Raw genomic sequence first — 25274 nt, forward strand, 5'->3', positions numbered from 1 at the left:
AGGGCCTGTTAAGTTGGCTTTGATACCAAATTTTGGAGCAAAAATTTAACTTAACATGAATCATATATCGCATGTTAATCTATATGAGTATAAAACTTACCTGTTGAAGACATGGTGGTTGTAAAAAACTCTTCTACTCATTTAGAGACCTTTATATTCTAATGGTGATAGACCTCGAACGTAGAGCCCTTTCTTTATGAGTAGGGAATTCATTTATATGATGCAATGGTAGCCAACTTCCATCTATCGTGGAGGGTTGGTTGTTCACCCGTTGCACCAAATCCTAACTGTGTATGGAGTGGCTTTAGAAGCACGTTGGATGTATTTCCTCAATTATAGGATGTTGGTTTTACACGTATTCAAACTCTAATGATTTGCATTACCAACATATTACTTCTCCTTTATCACAACTAGTTGAGTCCACATAGGATTCTTACGTGGAAGACAAAAAGGAGGGATTGGTGGGAGTTTTTTTATTAATTTTCTGCAAATAGTTTTTGAGAAAAAGAAAGTGAACAAAAGAGCAAAAAGTAGAAAAAGAAGAATGAAGTTTCCATTGATATGTTGATATGCTGGAGCTGTTTTCCATTGATAAGTAGATCAATATCTTATTATCTTAGCAATTGGTCACCATGAGTCCGATTGTTGAAACACGAGGATGAATACTCAAGAAAACTTGTGAATAAATGTTTGTTTGCACACTCAATAGTTGGGAGAATATGTGTTATTCAATTAAAAGATCAACAATGGCGTTAAATAGCCTTACAAGAAACTGAAAGCTAGAAATAAGCATCCCACGTTTTTAACAAACCTAATAACGCGGAACATGACTAAAGTCAGAAGCAAATTAAACAACTTGTCCCTAAAGAATAGGGATTATTAACAACTACTGAAAACAACCCTACAAACTAGGAAACCTAACCTTAACGGATAGGAAATCCTAACAACTTCAACATCCTCCCTTAAGTTGAATGTTATCAACAATGAGTTTATTAACTCTCGCAGTTTCAGAAACACATCCAGCTTTAATGGTTTGGTCATGATATATGTTACCTGCTCCTGTGTGGAACATTGAACTAGTTCCACAACTTCATTCTTGGTGAGCTCTCGAAGAAAATGGAAATGAACATCTATGTGTTTGCTGCGACCATACATCACTGGATTCTTTGAGAGCTTAATAGTAGAACTATTATCGCAATAAACCATTGTGGATTTGCACTGTTCGTGACTGAGCTGCTGCAAAATCCTTCTTAACCAAACTGCTTGACACGCACTTGATGCTGTAGCTATAAACTCAGTTTCAATTGTAGATAAAGTAACCACGGGTTGTTTCTTCGAAGACTATGAGATTGCCCCTAAACTCAACATAAAAACATACCCTGAAGTACTCTTCCTATAATCCTGATCTCCAGCATAATCATCGTCTGTGTACCCAATGCGTTCTTCATTTCCTCCCTTTTTGTAGAACAACCCAAAACTCATTGTGCCCTTCAAGTACCTCAACACTTTCTTCACTGCTTTAAGATGCAGCTTGGTAGGTTGTTCCATATACCTGCTAATTAAATTGACAATATACCTCATATCAGGTCGTGTGGTAGTCAGGTACATGAGACTTCCCACAATTTGTTTGCATAAAGTGCTATCAACCTTTATGCCTTCATCTTTTATCATTTTGAAACCAGGAACAATATGATTATGAACTGTATTACATTAGTCCATGTTAAACCTCTCCAACACTTCTTGAGCATATTTTGGTTGGCTAATATAGATAACTTTTGACCTTTTGCAGCACTTCTAAGCCAAGAAAATAACTCATTCTTCCAAGATCATTCATATCAAACTCAATCATCATAGAATGCTTGAACTCTTTGAACATAGACTCGTCATTCCCAGTAAATATGAGATCATCAACATACAGGAAAACAATGAACATTTTACCTCCATTCATTCTATTGACAAACAAGGTGTGTTCATGTGGGCACTTTTCGAAACCTTCCTTCATGAAATAAGACTCAATGCGGCTTTACCAAGCTCGATGAGCTTGTTTAAGACTGTATAAAGTCTTTTAAAGCTTATATACCTTGTGCTTCTACCCTTTTTGTTCATAGCCAGGAGGTTGTGCAACGAACACTTCTTCTTTCAAATTTCCACGAAGAAATGCCGACTTGACATCCAACTGGTAAACTGTCCAATTATTCTGAGCTGCAAGTGATAATATGACATGAATTGTATCCAAGCGAGCTACAAGTGCAAACACTTCGGCATAATCCACTCCATATTGTTGATTGTACCCTTTTGCAACCAAATGAGCCTTGTCTATGATGCCACAATTGAGGTTGATCTTCTAAAACTGTGTTGAAACACTTCTGTTCTTGTGGTTGTGTACGAGTAAGAATGATGAACATTCTATTTACAGCCATTGATGTCTCCCAAATCAATCATCTCTTATGATGATAAATCTTGCAATTGCCACCTTTTATGAAAATGGCAAGACCTTTCTCTTGTAGTTGCCTAATGCTCAGTAAGTTGTTCTTTAAATCCGGCACATAAAATACCCCAGTGATGACCTGCATGATTCCATTGACTTCTATACGAACATTTCCCTTCCCTAGCACAACTAAGCTTGAATTGTTCCTAAACTTCACAAATTTCCTGAAGGTTTAATCAAAGTCTATGAATATCTCCTTCTTACCACACATATGGTTGCTGCATCCCAAATCTAGGAACCACAATTCCTTTATGTCAGTTTCCTCGATATCCACATAAGTTATCAACAACATTTCTTCACTTGTCTATGTGTAGAAGCCTTTTGATCCTTCTCTTTCTAGGGGCATTCCTACTAAAAATTCCCAAGTTCATGGCAATTATAACATTCAAGGGTAGATTTTTCAGGTCTATTCCTACCCCTCTCTCGTCATCTTTCTCTGAAATTGCTACGTCCACCTCTCTCTCCTAGTTGGATTTCATGAGTCACCTTCAAAGCTTGTTCATTCACCATGTGCCTGCCCATTCTCTGCTTGTGCACTAACAAGCTACTTTGGAGCTCATCGATGGTCAAGATGTCGAGATCATTAGACTCTTCAATAGAGCACACCACATAGTCATATTTAGGAGTCATTGATCTTAGAATGTTTTCGATGACCACCACACTCCTATCTTTTCCCCATGAATCCTCATCTTGTTAGCTATGGTGAGAGTTCGCGTGAGGTACTCATTCACTAATTCCCCTTCCTTCATATGCAGAACTCCAAACTCTTTGTGAAGAGCTTGTAATTGTGCACGCTTGACTTGTGCAGCACCTTGGTACTTCTGCCTCAAGTAGTCCCGGATGTCCTTTGTAGTATCTTTCTGTCAAACAACAAAAAAAAGTGTTCGCTTGAAGGTTCCTATATAAAAACACTTCAAGAAGTGAGAACTGTGTCGAGTTTCAAGAGAAAATTTTCCTTGTGCCGGTAATACAAGTGGTGCATCACGTGTTATTATATAAGTTGTGAGAATTTTTATTTTTTATATTATTAATATTTTAACACAAGAATCTCATTACTTGTATATAGACACGTGATGTCAGCCACATTGAAAAATCTCTCATAGTTGCAAGATTACCCCAAACTGGAATTAACCAACACCTAACATTAAAAAAATTCTTGCTATTCAAATTTTGCGCCAACCACTTTAAAAAACAGTTAGCTCCCCAATGGTTCCTCTCATCTCCTCCACCAGAACAATTTCCTCACACCTCCCACACTCTCTCTCTCTCTCTCTCTCTCTCTCTCTCTCTCTCTCTCTCTCTCTCTCTCTCTCTCTCTCTCTGCAACCTCCCATTCCTTCTTCGCAGCCATGTACCGTCCGATGTGGGCCCACCCGACGCCTTCGGCTGGCCTTCAGCGGTGTCAAGAGACTTGGGCTCGCCTGCTCACTCCTCTGACCCTCTGGATACGCAGCATGTACACATAAAATTTTCATCTTCAAGATCATTTTTCCTTCCACGGACCCTTCCCTCTCAACAAAGCATTTCACTTGTTTTTTCAATTCGATTCGGTTTGGAACCGAACCAACAAGCAACAACATTTGGTTTGGTTTGGTTTTTTCAATTCAATTTTTTTTCAATTTGGTTTTTTTTACTTCAGTTCCGTTTTTTTTCGGTTTTCGATTCTCGAACTCACCCCTACTTCCAACACCACCACCGCCAATTTCCGATTTATGATTTTAATAAGACACATTGACCAAGTTCTTCTGAGTGGATGCTTATCACGTAATAATATTTTCTCAACATGTTACCTTTGTTGGATAAAAACGGGGTCATTTCTTGTGGGTTAGAGTTAAGAGAAAGAAAAAAAAGGATTCAAAACGAAGTAAACTTAGAGAAAAACAGGGGTAGTAAAACATGCATTGACCCCATTTAAAGTTGAGATAGTAGGGCAAGCATTTTTGGGCGTGGCCTACACTTTGCAAGTAAAGGTTGAGCTCTAGGCATGGTGAGACCAGTCCCTTCACTCATGTCCACCATTTCCTCACCAATTCTCTCCCACTCAAAACACTGAATCAGTGATCCTAAAGCTAGCCCGACTATCCGAGTCGCTAAGCCTTCCCCGGGGCAGCCCCTCCTCCCTGCCCCAAACGGCAACCAAACAAAACCATCTCTTTCCTTTTGTAGGTTATGGAACCTCTCTGGCTTGAATTGGTCAGGTTGTGCCCACAACTTTGGATTATGTTGTATGGCCCATATGTTCACCAACAACATTGTTCTACGTGGGACGTGAAAGCCCCCCACGGTGCAGTCTTCTGATGACTCATGGGGGGCTAGCAATGGGCCTGTTGGGTACATTCGGAGGGTTTCGCTGATGATGCCTTGGAGATAGGGTAACTTGGGAAGGTCTGATTCCTCAAGTAGCCTGCAGCTTTGTCCAATGTGGTTATCAATTTCAGTCTGAGCTTTTGCAAGGGCTTCTGGGTTGTTGAGCAAAAGGGATAGAGCCCATTCCATGGTTCCAGATGAGGTGTCTGTCCCTGCTGTTAACACAACCTGTGGGTGCAATTGTGCAAAAAACCTTAAGCCATAAGGTTTATTTCATTTGTAAAAGTAAATTTACATACAAGTAACTAGTTTGGTGGAGCGATCTAATATGGGAGAAGGGCTTCTATGCAACTGAAATGCTATTGTTGTGATATGACAAGTTGGTCACGCATTGGAATGAAAAAGTCATAAAAGATAGCAGTGCGTTGTCATTTAATACTACGTGCCAGTGATATTGTTCTTCTATTGTAAATAAGAGGTTTTATGTTCAATTCTCGTAAAAAAAAAATTGAATTAAGTTACTGTTATTTCATTGTGAGGCTTAACCCAATCCTCATATCCTTAATGTAGATAATATCGTTTCTTTAAAAAAATTAAAATAACAATACATTATTAACTTAGAATACTGTATAATGACATCGGCTTTATTACATAAAGAAAATAATTTTCATTTGAAATATATGTCTAGCTACGCGAAAAGTTGGACATTGACCTTAGTTTAATTCAAAAAATCCATGTTGCCAATGTTATATAATATTCACAGGTATCAAAATATGAAAGGTTTTTTTTATTTTTTTTTATTTTTTTTTATTCAAAATGATCACTGTGATTAGCATAACTCATTACTTTGATCTTTGAGATTTAAAATCGATAGAAGTGATCTCTGAGATTGTTAACAGTCAATCATTTTGGTCTTTATGTGAGAAATCTCAATTAAATTGATGGTATTTTTGTCAGGTCAACTCCTCTCCTTGAACTGATGATTTCTTCAATTTAATGGAGAATGACCAAAATGATTGATGATGGACAATTTTAAGGACCACTTATATCGATTTTAATTTTTAGTATCAAATAAGTTATGACAATTTCAGAGATAATTTTTACTAAAAAGTCAATATAAAATTATTTATGAGCAATGCTAAGTAGACAGACGTATTAGACTAAATTTTCTATTATTATATTTCAGAGATCTAGGTTGAACATCAGCCAAACAAACTAAAAGATTATCTTTTAGCAGAAAATTAATGCATCTGACTCCAAAATTTCTCATATTTTGGTCAAGAGACAGAGACTTACTTGCATGATGCCTCTTATGATCTCATCTGTATAATATTCAGGTTCAGTTTCTTGCAGGGAAAGCAAAACTTCCACCATTGTCTTCCTCCTCTGTTCAGAAACAGAGCCACTCTGCAATTTTCTATGTTCTTGAATCAAATCTTGCATGAATCCATCCCTTTTCTTCTGTAATATCACCAACTTCTTCTCAAGCCCCGTTACTCCCAAATACTTCAAAGCCGGCACGAAATCTCCGATATTCGTAGCCCCGCTCAGCTCAAAGGTCTCCTTCACAATTTGTTTAAATCGGTTCGCTTCCTCCAAATCCGCCATATGTTCTCCGTAATACCGCTTTCCGGCGATTATCCTTATCAGAACATTAAGTGTAAGATCAAAAAACGTTGACTTCATCTCGAAACTCTGAAATTCACAGCTGTTAGAACCTCGGAAAAGCAGGCAAATCAATGACCTAACTTCATCTGCACGGATGTCGTGAAACATCTGAAGGCGGTTGGATGACAATAACTCGAGGGAGGTTATACGTCGTAGGTTACGCCAGTGGGAACCGTAGGAGGCCCAGGTGAGGGAGGTGTAGTTGTATCCGAGGTGTTTTCCGGCGAGCAACTTGGGGCGGTTGGCGAAAGCGATGTCGTTCTTGGTTAAGCATTCCTCAGCCGCGGACGGTGAGGATACGAGGAGGATGGGGCGGGAGCCGAATCGGAGGTATGTGATTGGACCATATGTGCTGGAGAGTTTGGCAAGTGTTCTGTGTAGGGGTTTCTTGAATAGGTAGAGATGGCCTATGATGGGGAAACAAAGAGAAGGGCTTGGTGGGAGTTTTTTGTTCAATATTCGCAAGTAGTTCTTGAGGAAAAGAAAGATGATGAAGAGGAAAATGTAGTAGTAGAATGATGCTTCCATTGGATGTGTTTGATGTATGCAAGTGGTTTGTACTTCTTTATATAATATATATATATATATAAGCTTGCATATAATGTGACATTGTGATTAAATCGTAACTTTGTGAATGATATTAAAATATTTAAGTTTAAGTTTAACGGTGCAAAATATAATTTACTTTAATTCGTTAATGAAAAGTTAAATGTCACTTTATCTTGGATTTTAGTCAACTGATGAGCATTGATAAGATGCAAGAGAAGTATACAAAATTTAGCGATGCTATCGAACAAGACAGCTATGTTAAAATGACAATCTCAAGTTTTAGCAGTTGGCCACGATCGAGTCCGATAGACCCTGACATGATCCAACTTTCACAAAAAACCACAAACATCGTCTTCAATTCCAACGTCAGACGCATTCCCCAGGTCAGACTCAATGACTCAATAATTTGACATTGGAAAAGGACATGAGGAACCAGTCAAACGCACCCGAAATCAAATGAGACGCGTGTATCAACATACGAAATCTTACTCGAGCATTTCACATTTCGATACCAATCCGATGCACTCGACGGCTGAGCTCGACCACGAGACCTTGGAGCTTAAGCCATCTCCAATTGAAGTGGTTATGTTTAGCTTTCGTTTAGATTATAGCTTTGTAATAAATTATTTTTAAATGAAAAGTATCAGACCATATTTATATATTATCTTTAATCGAAAATGATTATTTTTTAGTCCCTCAATAATTTATTATTTTAAGTTTGTTCTTTAATTTATTGGTTAATTGAATTAAACTACCATATTTCTAAATGAGTAACTCTTCATATTTCTTATCTTTTTGTAATCTTAATAATTTTTTGGAATGCTATGTTTGTTTTGCTTCAAAAAAAAAGAAAAAACGTTAATGTTTTTGGATGGCATTTAAGAATGTGAAGAATTGAAATAAAATAAGGTAAGATATTATGGAAGGATGAAAATGATGTGAGAAATGGTGTTGAAATAGCTTACGTATTTATATAAAAAGAATTAGATTGTTTTTTTTTTTTTTTTTAAATTTCATCCAAAAATAAAAAGAAATACAAAAATCCAAGGCTAGCTAACATCTGCTAGCAAGTGAGTTGCTAACAGCTTGGGCCCCTCAAATGGGCTGGCTGGCTTAAAAGTCCAGCTCGATGGCCAAAAGTTTGGCCCAATGGGTCTCCTTTTCATTTGGCTCAGACCTTTATTGGAGATGTTTTTTGCTAATTTCGGGCTAACACATCCTATAGCCCTATGACCTGATCCATTGGAGATAGCCTTAGGCTTCATCCTGAGACCTCAATGCCTAAGCTTGAACCAAGACCTGGTGCTCGAGAACTAGTCGCTCGAGACACTAGCACCCAGACCCGAACATGAGACCTCGGTGCTCTGACCCAAAACCAGGTCATAACCCGGAGATCTTGGATACTCAATGCTCATTATCGAACTTAGAGATCTGATGCTCAAGATTTCAATAAATGATGCACGACTACACTACTTTTATAAAAAGAAATTAATCAACGAAATTGTTGGTTATATAAGTATTTCCATATTATATAATGCATCAATTTAGATATATTTGATGTAATTATCCTACCGAACGACAAAAAAACAAAAGTGTTGACTTGAAGGTTCTATACAAAAGTGTTTGACTTGAAGGTTACAACTAACAAGTACAAGATTATCCCAAACCGAAATTAACTAACACCAAACATTCAAAATACTTGCCATTCAAATTTTGCGCCAACCACTTTAAAAAACGGTTAGTTGAGCTATGGAAGAACGGGAACCAACGGAACTACCAAACACAAAACTACTAGTCTTCTTCCCCCCAATCTCACAATGGTTTCTCTCCTCCCTCCACCAGAAAAATAATTTCCTCTCACACCTCTCACTTTCTCTCTCTACCTCTTTCTGCAACCTCCCCATCTTTCTTCGCAGCCATGTACCGTCCGGTGTGGGCCCACCCGACGCCTCCGGCAGGCTCTCAGCGGTGGCAGGAGACTTGGGCTCGCCTCCTCACTCCTCTGACCCTCTGGATATGTGGCATGTACACATAAATTGTTTCATTTTCAATACCAATTTTCCTTCCACTGACCCTTCCATCTCAACAAAGCATTTCACTTGTTTTGTTTGGCAGTTTCAGTGAGTCTCCGATACGGGTACTATGGCGACCGCAGGATGGAGCTCGGGTCGAGCTCTTCGCGATTGATGAAGGCTAGTGCTGTGTTTGTCAAACATGTTGAAGTGAGAGATGTTGACAGGAAAGGGGTTTCTCTCTACGCCTTTTCTGAAGAGCCTAAATTGAACTACCAAACAAATTGGAGTGTGCACAATTACTTGATTATTCCATCGTATAATCGCAAGGTAGGAACTGAAAATTTACATTTTAAAATTAAATTAAATTATTTACTTATGGTTTTGGACTTTTTCCCACATTATGCATTTGCCCTCCAAATTATTGATTTGGATTTCCAGAGGGGTTGAAATTTTCTTTTCAGGGATTTTCCTTCTGGTTAAACAAGGGTTCAAGTTTGTCCATGAGATTGGAAGCTCATGCTACTACCTTAAATCAACTACAAGTTGCTATGCTTAAAGGTTAGTTCCAATTTGAAATCAGTTTTCTCGACCAATTTTGTTAATCAAATTTGTTCATCAAATAACACGTTAGTTCACGTTTTAGTATTTCAAATTTTATAAGCAAATAAGGTTCATGATGGACCCAATTTATTTATTTTCAGTTACATATTGAACTTTGAATAAATTGAAATTTTAATAAATTGAAAAACTGTCATGTCATTTAATAAACAAATTCAACGGAAACTGTCACGTCTTTGAAAAATATCGTCTTTGTTGTTTGCATCTTATTTAGGTTTTGGACTCATCTTAAAACAAATGTAACGCACGTTTTGACAGGGGAACAAAATATCGAAATATTGCAGCCGGAACAAACAAGTTCTCAGGACAGCCTCGCCTTCAATGAGCCCAAAATCGGTAACCGATTCTCCGTTTTCGAAACTATTATTCCACAATTAGATTGCAGAAAAAAGTAGTATTCTGAGGCCTAAAAAAATGATCACGAAGTTTATTTGCAAAACGATCATAAGGGTTTTTTGTTCAGGTAAAGAAGCCGAGTACAATATTGAGGAAGATGACAAGTATTACCTTGAATTCATAAGCACAAATCCTAATAGCGTAATTGTATCAGTGAATGTAAGCGTTTCATCAACGATGTATGATGTTACGAAAGCTAAGGATGTCTGTTCAACAACGAAGGGGTCCTGCCGGCTCAGCCTTGTATTCCCCAATACTCACTATGTCATACTAACCACACCTAACAATGTAAGGCCTGATTTCATAAATTGTCTGAAATTGTTACTAATTTTGTGCCAACATAAACAATGAAGTCATTGCAGGGAGATCTTGGTGACTGGTACATTGAGCTTTCGTTCATGGCTCGTGTGGTAACCTACATTGCGATTTTAGGTACGAAATTAGAAATAGACCTCAGCTCTGTTGATCATTCAGTATCTTATATCAGTAATCTTGTAATTGTATCAACTATTGGTCTCATTTATGTCCAACTTCCAGGATTTATTGTGGTGGTTGTTTTTCTGATATTGAAATACCTTGGAGCCTGTGACGGTGATGATAGAACTTTAGTTGAAACAGCAGTGGAAGAAGTTAATGAGACTTACCCTATAGTGCCACAGAAGACGCTTCTTCGACAGACATACGGGACAAATGAAGAAGATGAAGATTCAGGAGCTTCTAGTAGCTCCTCGGAGGAATTATATGACGAGAAATTATGCGTAATTTGTTATGATGAGCAGCGCAATTCCTTCTTCGTTCCTTGTGGTCACTGTGCCACCTGCTATGACTGTGCTCAAAGGTACATACACCGCTATATAGATACACCGCTCACTTTCATGCTCTTCTTTCACACATGTAATGTTTTTCTTTTCGAGATTTTTACCGAAATGCATCTTGCAGGATCATGGATGGGGAGAATAGGGTGTGTCCAATATGTAGAAGGCTCATCCACAAAGTGAGAAAATTGTTCAATCCCTGAAGCAAAGGTCTTAATTGGGAGATTTGGCGATTTAGTGTGATTGAGAGGATTTTATTTTTTGGGTGTGGAAAGAGAAGAGTTTTATACGTACAGAATGAGTGCCATTAAACTCTAACTTGTGCCCACAACCAATGCCTTATTGTTCAATATACCACACAAAAAATTTCTTTTTCGAATCAAACTGCACGGAAGAGAGCGATTCGGGTGCGGTTTATTCATCAGCAAACACTGGAGCATGGAGAAAAAGCTGTTATGTGAACTCTCTAAAGGAGATTGCCTCATGTTTTTGAAAAATTTAATCATTTGCAGAGCTGTATACAATTCTTCTGTCTTCCTTGAGAAGAAAAGAAAATAAAACAAAGAGGGTGCACTAATGAAGATTAATTCTAGTTTCTATGAGGAATGTCTAGGCGTCACGTGTTTGATATCTGTTTGGATGTAAAATTGGTGTACGGTACTGGAACATTGCCACCATGTGGTATAATGAAATCACTACAAGTGGATGATGGGTTTATGCCTTAGGTTAGTATAGTATGATCAACCAACATATTATAACATCAAATGATTAGTCGAAGATCCCCAAGATAATTATACTTGGAGTCCTTAACTTTACAAAATTGTCGGATTGTACCAAGCTCCTACTACTTGGGATTTTCAGCATCTCCATATGTATGTTATATGGATTGGCTACAAATTAGAATCTCAAGCGGCTGTCCTAGTTGGATAGCATCACCATTTGTACATTTCCCCTTGTATATTACTAATTAAAAAACCCACACTGATTAGTACCAGATTATATGATCTTATATAAATTCTTATTATGCAACAAAACAACAACAACAATCAAGCATTGTTCTGCTTAATGGAGTTAGTTGTATGAATTGTATAACGTCATTGCGCTCGGTTTTGTACTAAGTCTTTTTTTAGCTTCAAGTACTCCATATCTTTTCTTAAAATCTCTTTCCAATTCTTACTAGATCTTTCTCAAACCCTTTTGACCTAAGCCTCCGGCTCATAGTTGCATCTTCTAATTGGAGCATCTATAGGTCATTGGTTCACATGTCCAAACTACCTTAACCACTTTTCTCTCATTTATCTTCGATTGAAGTCACTCCCACTTTACCTTGGATATCCTCGTCCTTATCATATCCTTTCTCATGTGCCCACACATCCAGCGAATGTAACTATGCCCACGTCTGCTGATCTTATATAAATTAACATTAGTGTTGCAGACATATTCAACATACCAATGGAAACCTCATTCTACCACTACATTTTGCTCTTCACCATTCTCCTTTTCTTCAAAAACTATTTGCAGAAATATAACAAAAGACTCCCACCAAGCCCTGGTTTCTCTTTGCCCATCATAGGCCATCTCCACCTCATCAAGAAACCCCTCCACAGAACACTTGCCAAACTATCCGAAAAATACGGTCCAGTTTTGTACATTCAATTCGGATCGCGCCCCGTCATTGTTGTGTCCTCTCCCTCCGCTGCCGAGGAATGCTTCACCAAAAACGACATCAATTTTGCCAACCGTCCCGGGCTGCTAGCTGGAAAACACCTTGGATACAACTACACCATCCTTGTTTGGGCCTCTTACGGCACTCACTGGCGCAACATGAGACGCATAGCTTCGATTGAACTGTTGTCATCTCACCGCCTTCAGATGTTTTATGGCATCCGTGTGGAAGAAGTCAGGTCACTGCTTAGCCGGCTTTTTCGAGGTTCCAAACCCGGTGAGTTTCAGATTTTAGACATGAAGTCAACGTTTTTTGAGCTGACTCTTAATGTTTTGATGAGGATGATTGCTGGAAAGCGGTATTATGGGGAACAAACGGAGAAATCAGAGGAAGCTCAGTTGTTCAAAGAGATGGTCATAGAGACATTCGAGTTGAGTGGGGCTACTAATATTGGAGATTTCATGCCGGTTCTGAAGCATTTGGGAGTAACGGGGCTTGAGAAGAAGTTGGTGTTATTGCAAAAGAAGAAGGATGAGTTCATGCAAAATTTGATTGAAGAACATAGAAAATTGCAGAGGGGCTCTGTTTCTAAACAGAGGAGCAAGTCCATGGTGGATGTCTTGCTTGATCTGCAAGAAACTGATCCCGAGTATTATAGCAATGAAATCATAAGAGGCATGATACAAGTAAGCTCTCTCAACCAAATTATACGAAATACTCCAATAGAAAACCATCCAAAAAAGAAAAAAAACGTTTCTAGCCTCAATAGTTTTCACAAAGTTTCGCTTTTGTCCTAGTAATTTGATTGCATCAAAACAAATTTATTCCCTGCAGTTCAGAAATTGTTTCAATGCAGAGGATATCAGTCAACTTCTATTTAATTTCACACGAGATAATTAAACAGAAGTTGACGCATGTCCTTTGACCAAATACATGGATGAAAGAGAAACTATGTGAAAACTAAAGACATTAAAAACGTGTGTTTGATAGATTTTCTAGCACAAGAACAACCGTCAGCTTCTCTGTTGATTTCTTGTACAAAATCCATATTTTCTAGAACAAGAACATCCGCCAGCTTCTCTGTTGATTTCTTGTACAAAATCCATCAAACCTAGCCTCCGATGTGCCATGTGCCACGAATACGGCATTCTCATAGACATTAACAAAAGATGATGGATTTCCTTGGACTGGAAGAATTTGCAAACTACACATCAAATTCGACACAATTGAAAATATAGGGATGAAAGTAGAACTTTGTGAAAACAACATGACAATGCTTGGTTTTAACCGTTTAAGGCCTTTTGCACACATAGGTGATGCTATCGGCAGGGACAGAAACCTCAGCTGGAACAATGGAATGGGCTCTGTCACTCTTGCTCAACAACCCTGAAACCCTAGCCAAAGCCCAAACTGAAATCGACATCCAAATCGGAGAAAGCAGGCTGATTGAGGAGTCAGACTTTCCCAAGCTTCCCTACCTCCAAGGCATCATCAACGAGACCCTGCGGATGTACCCAGCAGACCCATTGTTGGTGCCCCATGAATCATCGGAGGAGTGCACTGTGGGAGGGTTCCATGTTCCACGTGGCGCAATGCTGTTGGTGAACACGTGGGCTATACAGAACAATCCCAAGCTGTGGGCACAACCTAGACAATTTAAGCCAGAGAGGTTTTTGAACGTCTGGGAAAGAGATGGTTTTGTGTTGTTGCCATTCGGGACCGGCAGGAGGGGGTGTCCTGGGGAAGGACTAGCAATAAGGATGGTTGGGCTGGCATTAGGGTCTTTGCTTCAGTGTTTTGAGTGGGAGAGAACTGGTGAGGAAATGGTGGACATGAGTGAAGGGACTGGCCTCACCATGCCTAAAGCTCACCCTTTACTTGCAAAGTGTAGGCCACGCCCAACAATGTTTGCCCTGCTATCTCAACTTCAATAAGACTACCCACCCTCCTCATCTATTCACCGACTAAGAGCATCTCCAAGAGTCTCTTTAAAACCTCTCGAGTCTCGGCTAGCTATTTTAATAACAAGGCCGGTTAATCAAATGTTGCTCCAAGAGACAGATAAGGAGCATTCATTCATTTTGTAAGATTGCATGTTTAGAAGGGTGGTGGTGTGGTAGGTCAATCTGATCTGATAGAGGGTGCGGTGAGTAGAGGGCGCTGATAGTGTGGTTGCAGGTTGGGCTTAGGCACAAATAGGGATGGTGCGGAGCTGGTGACTTTCCCCGTGTTTCATAGCTTTATGGAGGAGGAGAATAAGGTGTGTCAAATATGTACAATGCTGATATACAGAGTGGGAAAAATTGTTCTACTCCTGAAGCAAAGGTGTTGATTGGTGAAATTTTTTTATTAGTGTGATTGACAGGATTTTATTTTTTGGATGTGGAAAGAGAATAGTTGTATCCATAGAGAATGAGTGCCATTGAACTCTAGTTTGTGCCCAAATCCACTGCCTAACTGTTCCATAGGCCACACAAAATTTTCCTTTCGGATCAATCTGCGCGGAAGAGAGCGATTTGGGTGTGGTTTATATATTAGCAAACACTAGTGAACTCCAATGGAGATTGCTCATGTTCTTGAAAAATGATCATTTGAAGAGTTACATATAAATTCTTCTGTCTTCTTTATTATAACCATCTCATGCTTAATATATGATTGAAAATTATTGTATGATCCTGAAATATTGTCCTGACATCGTATAATCAAACAACTGGTCATAATATGGGGTGGATGACGGGTTTATGCTTTACGGCATAGATTCATCAACCAATCAAATTGTGCCAAGCTTCTACTAGGGATTTTCAGCATCTCCATATATATATATATGTGATGTATGGATTATTAGAACATAAAATTAAGAGATACAATTCACTGTTTTCTTTTAAAATCTTAATTGAATACAGTCGCTAATTAAGAACCCCGTAACTAAACACATGAACTGAATTGAGAGACAAACAAAAAACAATTCTGAATCTTTCAATCCCAATTTACGTCTGTAACGAGTTGATTAAAGAAGCCTCTCCTTGATTTTTTGAAGTAGACCAATTTTCTGTAGTTCAGCCAGTTCATCTCGATCACGACAGCCTCGTAAAACCTCACAACCGGATGATGCCTATCTACGCTTTGAAACGTATACTTGATGCCCCCCGGGGCAACTATCTGCATCTTCATCCTCGTTAAATGTCCGGACACAGACTTCTTTGTCTGCTCCTCCTCCCCGTTGAATTGTTTGTTGTACTCCGCCACCGCGAATTCCGCCATCTCTTCCACATGGGGATCGGACCTTCTCGGCAGCAGGCACCCATCGCCCAGTTGGTAATCGTAACGGTGTCGGGGTCGATTCAGAACAAAGAGGAGGCCAAGTAGCGTGACGACGGCGATGAGTGTGAGTGTGACGACGAACACCCTCTCACCGTGACGACGGATCATGGTATCTTCGGCAATTCAGGCGTCCATCTGAGTTGAATAGGGAGACTGAGAGAGAGATTGGCCAGGTTTTGAACATTTCTTAATATTTACAAGTACTTCTAGGAAATAGTATTCCCGGTATTTCACTCGGAAACCGTTTGATTTCTTAATCTTACCTAATCACTGTTGATTTTTTTCAAACTTGCCCAGTACTTTGAGACAGTTGGATGCAACGGATTGGCTTGGACATAACTAATATCAAAGATTGACTTGGATTGCCTTGGTTAGGAATTATCTTTGCCCCTACCCCGTTTTAAATTTGTTCCCCTCTAACTTTTCAAGTTTTTGTTCTTTATTTGCATTTTTCACTACTATTGACATAATCATTGTCAATAGTATTACCACATTCCAATCACCATTAATGCTATCAACATCACTCTCATCTCAACTACCATCTCTACCACCACTACCACCATTACTACCAAACACGATTTCAATGTTTATATTATAAAAATCATTCTTGGATTACATCACTAAACGCATTCTCAAATCATAAAAATAAAATTCTATTTATCGCTTTTGTTTTTCAAAACAGTACTTCAAAAATTGTTATGTAAAACATTATGAGACCGCCCCTCATATTGTATAATCTGGAAACAAAGATTACACTTATGTTTACGCATTTTTCGGTATTGTCTTAATTAGTAGTTGTCTAACAAGATACCATATGCTTCTTCTGTCTTAGTTTTGCTGAGGTGAATCTAAGCGATGATGCTTTAGCTTCAAAAGGCATTAGTAAATGTAGGAGTATTGTATTAAACGTAGGTTTTCAGTTGTCAACTGATGATCAGTTGCTTTTATGATTAGCCACACTTAATTGGTTAATTAGAAGCTTTAGATGATCCAATTAATTTACCACTAATTCGCGACATGTTGTTTGTGTCATTTGATATAACCAGCAGTCTTTGCTGTCATTTGCCACAAAGAACATGAGACCCATGCTTCCGAACGTCCTTTGGGTTCTTGGTAGAGGGTTGTTAGGCATATATATTAGGGGATTCGTTAAAAGAATCCCAGTCCGCCTCAAAATAGAAGCTACGCAAAGTCAAAGAGAAAGCAAAGAGATATAAAAAATTTAAGCAAAATTATGAGAGCATACTAAAGTTCACCAAGACAGGAAACTCGATTTACATCCTTAGCCTAAACTATTTCTCTGAGCAAGGGTGTAAGTTGCGTTCCCTGCCTTGTTGAACTTCAGTATGCCCTCATAAGTTGCCTTCCTCCTTTTCTCCCTACTGTTTTCTCACCTCCATGTTTACATTCATTCTATCTTCTACCTCTCCCAGTTCGCTCAAGCATCCTTTGATCCCGCAAATTTTTGGATCTAAATCCATTTCTTTCCACCACTTTTCGCGGCTTTACTAGAAGGTGTGTAGAGCTTTGGAGGCTCGGGTCTTCACACCACACCTTCCTTGTGTGTGAAGTTTTTGGCACTGTTGCTTATGTGATGTTTTATTCCCACAGGTTTCATTTGCTTTGTGGTTCAGATTTGTGTGCTGCTTGTTCGAGGATGATGGAGCTTTCTCCTTGTTGGTTTCTGGGGCTTTCGGTGATTGGATTTCAAGCATCTTCAAGAGGTGCGGGTTTGTGCGGGGTAGATGTGTAATACTTTCTGATTTGAATAATTAATCATCCTCCCCCAGGCCTTACGGGAAGGCTTTTTATATACACTACAACATACAAACTTTACAATTTAAAAATACAAGTGATTGCACGCCACACATGCAGCAGCACAGTAACAACACTCGGATGCAATAGCAAGCAATAATAAAATGTCCTCCTGCTGTCCTTCAGACAGCAATCACATGTCCTCCTTGCTGTCATTCCTTTATGGCAATGATGACTCTAGTTTTATATACACCCATGCTTGCGGACTAGGATTCTGCACTGCATGTGCATACTGATCTCAACCCATGCTTGCTGACTAGGATTCTGCACTGCATGTGCATACTGATCTCAGTGCATACTGATCTCATTTAACAGCCCCCCGCAAGCTGACAGGTTGTGGAACAACAGGAAGCTTGGAGACAAGGAACTTAAACCGAGACGAAGACAGACCTTTGGTAAACAAGTCAGCAAGTTGATCTTGCGAACAAAGATAATTAACCAATAATTGCCCACGAACCACCTGCTCCCGTACATAGTGATAGTCAACTTCCAAGTGTTTAGTTCGTGCATGAAAAACTGGATTAGACGCGAGAGCGATGGAAGATATATTGTCACACCAGATTTGAGGACGAACCAAATACAAATGCAGATCTTTGAATAATGATCTTAACCAAGAGAGCTCAGCCGCAGTGTATGCCAACTGCCTGTACTCGGCTTCAGCACTAGACCGAGAAACAGTCTTCTGCTTCTTTGAACTCCAGGATATAAGGTTGGAACCAAGATATATACAAAAGCCTCCAGTTGAATGACGAGTATCCGGATTCCCTGCATAATCCGCATCAGAGAAAGCACTGAGTTGAGTAGGTCCAGGTTTATAGAGTAGACCATGAGTATGCGTGGCCTTCAAATATCGTAAAATCCGTTTGACGGCCATCCAGTGAGTTGTTTGGGGAGCATGCATAAACTGGCATACTTGGTTGACAGCATAGGACAAATATGGGCGTGTAATTGTTAGGTATTGTAGTGCTCCAACCACACTACGATACACATCTGGTTTGTCATACAGTTCGCCCCCATGCGCACTGAGCTTTTGACCGGATGAGACGGGAGTAGATATAGGCTTGGCTTCAGTAAATTTGGTGCGAGATAGCAAGTCCAATGCATATTTAGATTGACAGAGATGCATAGCAGTCCCATAATAGTTGACTTCAACCCCTAAAAAATAATGAAGGGTTCCTAAGTCTTTCATGGAGAACAACGTACCCAAGCGCTGAATCAATCGGGATATTTGGTGAGAACTATTGCCTGTGATGAGTATGTCATCCACATAGATTAGGAGAAGCAAATACACACCGTTGTGTCTGAACACAAATAAACTGTAGTCGCATGTGGATTCCTGAAACCCTAGTTCGAGCAAAAAATCTGAGAACCTCTGAAACCAAGCCCTGGGCGCTTGCTTCAAACCATAAAGACTACGTTGAAGTTTACACACATGATTTGGGAATTGCTGATCAACAAACCCTGGCGGCTGGCGCATGTAAACTTCTTCCTTCAGAAACCCATGCAGAAACGCATTTTGCACGTCAAGCTGCCTGACCTGCCATTTGTTAGACACAGCAAGACTTAAAACAAGCCTGATCGTACTGTGCTTGACAACAGGACTAAAGGTCTCACTGTAATCCACTCCAGCCTGTTGATGAAACCCATTGGCGACAAGCCTTGCTTTATGTCGTTCAATCGTACCATCTGCACGTCTCTTCAACTTAAACACCCACTTGTTAGGAAGCAAATTCATGTTGGAATGATGGGGAACCAAACTCCAAGTTCCACATCGCTGCAATGCATTAAATTCTTGACTCATCGCATTTCTCCACTCCGGATACTTAACAGCTTGACTGAAACACGTTGGTTCAACAGGTAACGTGTCAACAGTTAAATGCATGGCATATTTGGGATTGGGTTTATGAATCCCTGACTTGGAACGAGTAGTAACTTGATAGTGTGGAACATCAGGAGTAGCAGGGAGCACAGGTTCAAAATGTTCAGCGACTTGCTCATTTGATGGTGCAACAGACTGGATAATAGGGGATGGCACAGGTATTGTAGGACAAGGTTGAGATGAAATAGGGTTAGGATGGGTGTCAGTTGGAGAGAGTCCTGTGGCAAGAGTGGTTGGATTAGGGTTAAGTGGTGGATGCAAACTAGATCTGCTAAGGGTGTCAAATGTTAATAAGAGATCTGGGGTCAGAAGGGTACCTAAAGATGTGACGCTTTCTGAAGAAGATGTGAGTCCCTGAAAAGGGAAGCAGTCCTCATCAAATAGGACATGGCGAGACACATAAATGCGTCTTGTAGACAGATCCAAGCACTTGTAGCCCTGATGATTCAGTGAATAACCCAAGAAAACACAAGCTTTGTATTTTTGTTGAAGTTTATTTTGTGTATAAGGCACTAACCAAGGAAAGCATCGACAACCAAACACCTTTAAAACATCATACTTTGGTTTTTTTTGAAAAAGTTTCTCATAAGGGGATGCGTAAGACAAAAGTTTAGTTGGCAAACGATTTATCAAGTAAACTGCCGTGGAAGAGGCATCAAACCAAAAATTTTTGGGCATGTGAGATTGTGAAAGCATGACTATACTTGTTTCAATAATGTGTCGATGTTTTCTCTCGGAAATTCCATTCTGTTCAGGGTGTTTAGGACAAGAAAATCGTTGTGAAATGCCATTATCATTGAGAAATTTTTGAAAGGCATGGCTTTTATACTCGCCACCTTCATCACATTGAAGGGTTTTAATGGACAAATCAAACATTTTTTCAACTTTGGCCTTAAATGTAACAAAGATTTCGAACACTTCACTCTTGTTTTTCATAGGAAAGATCCAAGAATAACGAGAGTAGTCATCCACAAACAAAACGTAATAACGAAAACCTTCATTAGAATTAATGGGAGAACACCACACATCAGAGTGTAGAAGTTGCAAAGGAAATTGAGACATTGACTCAAACAATTTGAAAGGTAACTTTGTACTCTTGCCTAAGGGACACGACTGACAAAAACTTACATTTGAAGTTCCGTGAATTGGTACCAATTTATTGGAAATTAAAAACTTAATTATAGAAGTGGCAGGGTGACCTAGTCTTGCATGCCATGTATTCACCGAACACCGAAGGCCTACAAATGCTGAAATTGGATGTTTGAGTTGTCCAGTGCCACATGGAAATGGATATAATCCATTCTCACATCTCCCTCGGAAAAGCGTCTTCCGAGTCTTGAGGTCCTTAACAAGGAAATAATAGGGAAAGATTAGAAGATAGCAATTGTTGTCCAAAATGAACTTATGCGCAGAAAGTATATTTTGGGAGGCAGAGGGACAATGAAGGATATTATGCATGTCAAACGAGCAAGTTGGAGTATGTAATTTATTTGAACCAGAATGAGAGATAGAAATGCCAGAGCCAGTACCTACACCCCCAATAGTTTCATTACCATTATACTCTTTAGGGTTAACAAGGTTCTGAATCTCAGGAGTTATGTGAGCATTTGCGCCAGTGTCCAACAGCCAGGTACCATTCTGTTGTTTGTTGAGAGTGACAGGGGCAGACGTCATGGCTGCAAGGCGTTGAGTGGGAATTCGTCCTTCAAACGCAGCATTCATCCTATTGTAACAATCAAGGGCCGGATGACCTGGTTTGCCACAGATTTGACAAACAATTCTCTCACCACTAGAGACAACCCGCTCTCCACTACATGGCATGGTGCGAGAGTTGTTGTCGGTTCGAGGGCCATTGCCTCGTTGGTTGAACACGTTACCTCGATAGGATGAAGAAGCACCTCTCCCAGTCCCTCGAGTGCGGCCACCACCTCGACCACGAGAAGCAACAAAAGCATTGACCTGCGCAGATTCTACCAATGGAGCAGTGTACGCAGTCATTCTACGCTCAATAGTTAACAACAGTGCCTCAAGAGTAGGGTAAGTGATTGGAGAATCACGAGCTTGAGCAGCACTGACAGTCATCTCGAAGGCTGGTCCTAGGTTGTTTAACACAATCTGGACCAGTTCATCATCACACACTGGTTGCCCTGCTAGGGCAAGGTTGTCAGCAATCGCATTTATGCGATCAAGGTAATCGGCCACAGTAAGATCACCTTTCTTCGTCTGCAATAATTCATTTCGCAGAAACAAAATCCTGTTTTGTGAAGTAGAGGTATATCGTTGCTCGAGTGCTTCCCAGGTGGCTCGAGCAGTCCGCTTGCTCGCCACGATAGACAGGACAGAAGCCGTCAACGAGCCATTGATCCAACTAAGGATCATTTGATCCTGTTGGACCCATGCAGTGTACGCAGGGTTCACAGTTGTTACACCCGACAGATGCTTGGGAGGAGACTCCATCGTTCCATCAACATATCCCATCAGATCTCTGCTCTTGAGAATTGGGAGAATTTGGGCCAACCACAGTGGGTAGTTGGTCCTGTCAAGTTTGATGTTAACGACAGTGGTGAAGGGGTGGAACGGATGAGGGGAAGTAGAGTTGAAAGCGGAGGAGGAGGGGACAACATTGTTCTCAGCCATTGAAGCGTGGGAAGAAAAGGAGAATCGATGTCGTTAGACAAAAAAAGGCTCAATACCATGTAATACTTTCTGATTTGAATAATTAATCATCCTCCCCCAGGCCTTACGGGAAGGCTTTTTATATACACTACAACATACAAACTTTAAAATTTAAAAATACAAGTGATTGCACGCCACACATGCAGCAGCACAGTAACAACACTCGGATGCAATAGCAAGCAATAATAAAATGTCCTCCTGCTGTCCTTCAGACAGCAATCACATGTCCTCCTTGCTGTCATTCCTTTATGGCAATGATGACTCTAGTTTTATATACACCCATGATTGCGGACTAGGATTCTGCACTGCATGTGCATAATGATCTCAACCCATGCTTGCTGACTAGGATTCTGCACTGCATGTGCATACTGATCTCAGTGCATACTGATCTCATTTAACAAGATGGTGAGCCCATCTGTAATTAATTAATATTTGCAATTTCTTTAATTTGAATGTTCATCTTCTCCGTCCAGATATGCTTGACTACGTAGCGTCTTCTGGTTTGCCGTCAAAGCCCACCCCCAGCTACCACAACTCACTCATGACCTACCTCCATCATCCATCTATTTCTCATTCCCTCTCTCCGCCAACTCCTCGCAATGTGCCTAGAGACTCCAGATCTGTAACCCATATCCACGTCCAAAAAGTTTTTCATCCACGTCATAAAAAAGTTGGGACTCGCATTTGCAACATCATGTTTGACATTGAAGTAAAACGTAACTTTGTGAAATGTTGTAATTTTGAGGGAGGCCTTGACCATTTCTATCGTGGCGCAGGTTCTTGCTGGCCTTTTGCCGCAGTGGCAGCCGTTGAAAGCGTTTACATAATTTATTGGGGAAAACCGTTGGTTTCGCTTTCTGCCCAACAACTGGTGGGCTGATAAGATAGACGGTGGTAATGGCTCCCACGGGGTAACCCAAGATCGGCTTTTTCATGCATCATAGACGAAGAAGGGATCACTCGTGATGAAACTGTTAAGAGTACAACCTCTCACAGCAACAATGTACCAGATTAGATGTTTACTTAGCCATTATGCTTAGCTGGCACATATGGTTGGGATAGGATATTTATGTATAAATACCTTGTGTAATGATTTGTTGATGTTAATGAAATCACAATCTTATTATACTCTCTCTCTACAATTCTCTCTCTCTCTCTCTCTCTATAACCAAAATCTCTCTCTAGATTCTCAGTTTCTACATGGTATCATCACCATTGTCTAACCGACTTCGATCCTCCGCTTCCCTCTCTTTCTTGAAACTTTCTTGCGTTTCTTAAATATTCCTATCTCCCAAACAGGTTGTTGCATATTGGATTTCTTTCTTTTCATCCTCAATTCACTAAATTAAGTTATGGTGACTGCTGCGAACTCTTCCAATTCTCCTTCTTCACCTAATTCCCCAATGAATCTCCCTCCCATCGAGATCTCTAATCCTTCGATCATGTCGATTGGATCGATTTCCATTGCAAATGTTGCTGGAATGATTCCAACAAAGCTTAATCATCAGAACTACATCACTTGGCACAGTCTCTTCATTCCTGTACTGAAGCATTTCAAGCTTCTTGGCCTCGTCAATGGTAAGGATCTTCTGCCCTCCTGAATTTGTTCTTAATTCCTCTAGATCTCGTGTTCTCAATCCTCTATATGAGACCTGGTGCAAGCGTGATCAAATTATGATGATCTGGATTAACTCAACGCTATTCGAAGATCTTCTTCCTTTGACTATTGGAATGGAAGACTCTTGTTCCCTTTGGCAGTCTTTTGAGCGGCAGTTCTCTAGTGCTTCACGCACATATATTCACAACCTTCGATCGAAGATCCAAACGATTCAGAAAGGTGACTCTTCCATGACTGATTATCTTAATTCGATCAAAGATATCTTTGATAAACTTGCTGCTGCTGGTGAACCAATTTCTGAATTTGATCTCGTTGCATACATTTTATCTAGTCTTCCTGATGACTATGAGTTATTTGTTGACTCTATTGAGACTAGTAATGAGTCTGTGACAGATGATGAATTTCATGGCCTTCTACTGAGCAAAGAGATCTCGCTTCAAAAACGCAAAACCAGAGCTTTTTCCTCATCCGCTGCACCATCACCATTTCATGCTTATGTGGCACAATCTAACACCTCTGGTGCTCAGTCGAATAAAGGTAATTCTTGTGGTCATTTCCAAAATCGACATCAGTACAATCAGAATCGTAATTTTGGGGGAAACAAACCTAGCAACTGGAATCACAACAACTCTAGTGGTATTCTTGGTGTTGGCCCTTCTCGTCAGACATTTAGTTAATCTAACTCCTCTGGGCGCTCTGTTCAATGTCAACTATGTCTTCAATATGGTCACTAGGCTCCTACATGCAATCGTCTCTCTCAATTTTCCTCGAAATCAAATGCATAGGCTCCTATTGCAATGTTTGCTATGAATGCCTCTGCCTCTCCTAGCTATTAGCTTACTAATAGTGATGCATCTCATCATGTCACACTTACCCTTCTGCACTCAATTCTGCAATTCCATACTTTGGCAATGATCAACTGTTTGTTGGTGATGGAAAAGGTATGTGCATTTCTCATACTGGATCTGCTCTCATTCGCACAAATAATGTTACCTTTAGATTAAATGATGTGCTTTTACTTCCTCAGGCATCTTATAATTTGCTTTCTGTTTACAAGTTTGTATATGACAATTGGTGTGCTCTGACATTTGATCATTTTGGATTCTATGTCAAGGACCTAAGAACTGCGAATATGCTTTTACAAGGCCCTAATGAAGGAAGTTTGTACCCCTTCTACTGGAATGCTTCAAATGGTGTATATGGGATTGCAATCTCACCAACTACTCTGATGATTGCTAAGGTTGATTTCTAGATTTAGCATCAACGCCTTGGACATCCTTCTAGTGGCATGTTAAGTTCTGTGGTGAATAAAAATCATCTGCCTGTAATTGGTTATGTTAATAAATTGTCTGTGTACACAGCTAGTCAATTAGGCAAAGCTTATAGACTGCCATTTACAGCTTTACCTTGTACATCCACTAGGCCACTTCAATTACTTCACAC

At 39.9% G+C, this 25274-nt stretch overlaps 3 protein-coding genes across 7 annotated transcripts; 2 read left to right on the top strand and 1 right to left on the bottom strand.

Annotated features, from left to right (window-relative positions):
* Positions 1–4341: 4341 nt before the first annotated feature.
* LOC137717775 (cytochrome P450 81Q32) lies at positions 4342–7022 on the bottom strand. Its single transcript, XM_068457256.2, has 2 exons — positions 6092–7022; positions 4342–5023 (listed from the first exon to the last, which is right to left on the bottom strand). The coding sequence occupies exons 1-2, from the start codon at positions 6989–6991 to the stop codon at positions 4400–4402; spliced, it is 1524 nt and encodes a 507-aa protein (XP_068313357.2). The 5' UTR covers positions 6992–7022; the 3' UTR covers positions 4342–4399.
* A 1754-nt stretch (positions 7023–8776) lies between these two features.
* LOC137718335 (E3 ubiquitin-protein ligase APD2) lies at positions 8777–11443 on the top strand. Of its 5 annotated transcripts, none has more exons than XM_088699269.1 (8): positions 8777–9037; positions 9128–9354; positions 9489–9585; positions 9904–9981; positions 10109–10329; positions 10395–10473; positions 10579–10879; positions 10981–11443. In XM_088699269.1, the coding sequence occupies exons 2-8, from the start codon at positions 9169–9171 to the stop codon at positions 11057–11059; spliced, it is 1041 nt and encodes a 346-aa protein (XP_088555395.1). In that variant the 5' UTR covers positions 8777–9037; positions 9128–9168; the 3' UTR covers positions 11060–11443. The 5 variants fall into 5 exon arrangements, with proteins under 5 accessions (XP_088555395.1, XP_068313966.2, XP_068313965.2 ...); XM_068457865.2 differs by having other exon boundaries at positions 10404–10473; XM_068457864.2 differs by having other exon boundaries at positions 8777–9033; positions 10404–10473.
* An 847-nt stretch (positions 11444–12290) lies between these two features.
* Positions 12291–15069, top strand: LOC137716935 (cytochrome P450 81Q32-like). Its single transcript, XM_088699204.1, has 2 exons — positions 12291–13208; positions 13836–15069. Exons 1-2 carry the CDS (start codon positions 12309–12311, stop codon positions 14454–14456), a joined length of 1521 nt encoding a protein of 506 aa, XP_088555330.1. The 5' UTR covers positions 12291–12308; the 3' UTR covers positions 14457–15069.
* The last annotated feature ends 10205 nt before the right edge of the window (positions 15070–25274 follow it).

This window comes from Pyrus communis, chromosome 8, assembly GCF_041283825.1.
Source record: "Pyrus communis isolate YQ-2024b chromosome 8, ASM4128382v1, whole genome shotgun sequence".
Classification (NCBI taxonomy): Eukaryota; Viridiplantae; Streptophyta; class Magnoliopsida; order Rosales; family Rosaceae; genus Pyrus; species Pyrus communis.

Excerpts from the sequence above, each read along its gene's own strand:
- LOC137716935 (XM_088699204.1), top strand. The coding sequence starts at position 12,309 with ATGGAAACCTCATTCTACCACTACATTTTGCTCTTCACCATTCTCCTT. Across the intron at positions 13,209-13,835 it reads TCATAAGAGGCATGATACAA|GTGATGCTATCGGCAGGGAC; the intron begins GTAAGCTCTCTC and ends TTGCACACATAG.
- LOC137717775 (XM_068457256.2), bottom strand. The coding sequence starts at position 6,991 with ATGGAAGCATCATTCTACTACTACATTTTCCTCTTCATCATCTTTCTT. Across the intron at positions 5,024-6,091 it reads TCATAAGAGGCATCATGCAA|GTTGTGTTAACAGCAGGGAC; the intron begins GTAAGTCTCTGT and ends TTGCACCCACAG.
- LOC137718335 (XM_088699267.1), top strand. The coding sequence starts at position 8,931 with ATGTACCGTCCGGTGTGGGCCCACCCGACGCCTCCGGCAGGCTCTCAG. Across the intron at positions 9,982-10,108 it reads CTTCAATGAGCCCAAAATCG|GTAAAGAAGCCGAGTACAAT; the intron begins GTAACCGATTCT and ends TTTTTTGTTCAG. Across the intron at positions 10,474-10,578 it reads AACCTACATTGCGATTTTAG|GATTTATTGTGGTGGTTGTT; the intron begins GTACGAAATTAG and ends TCCAACTTCCAG.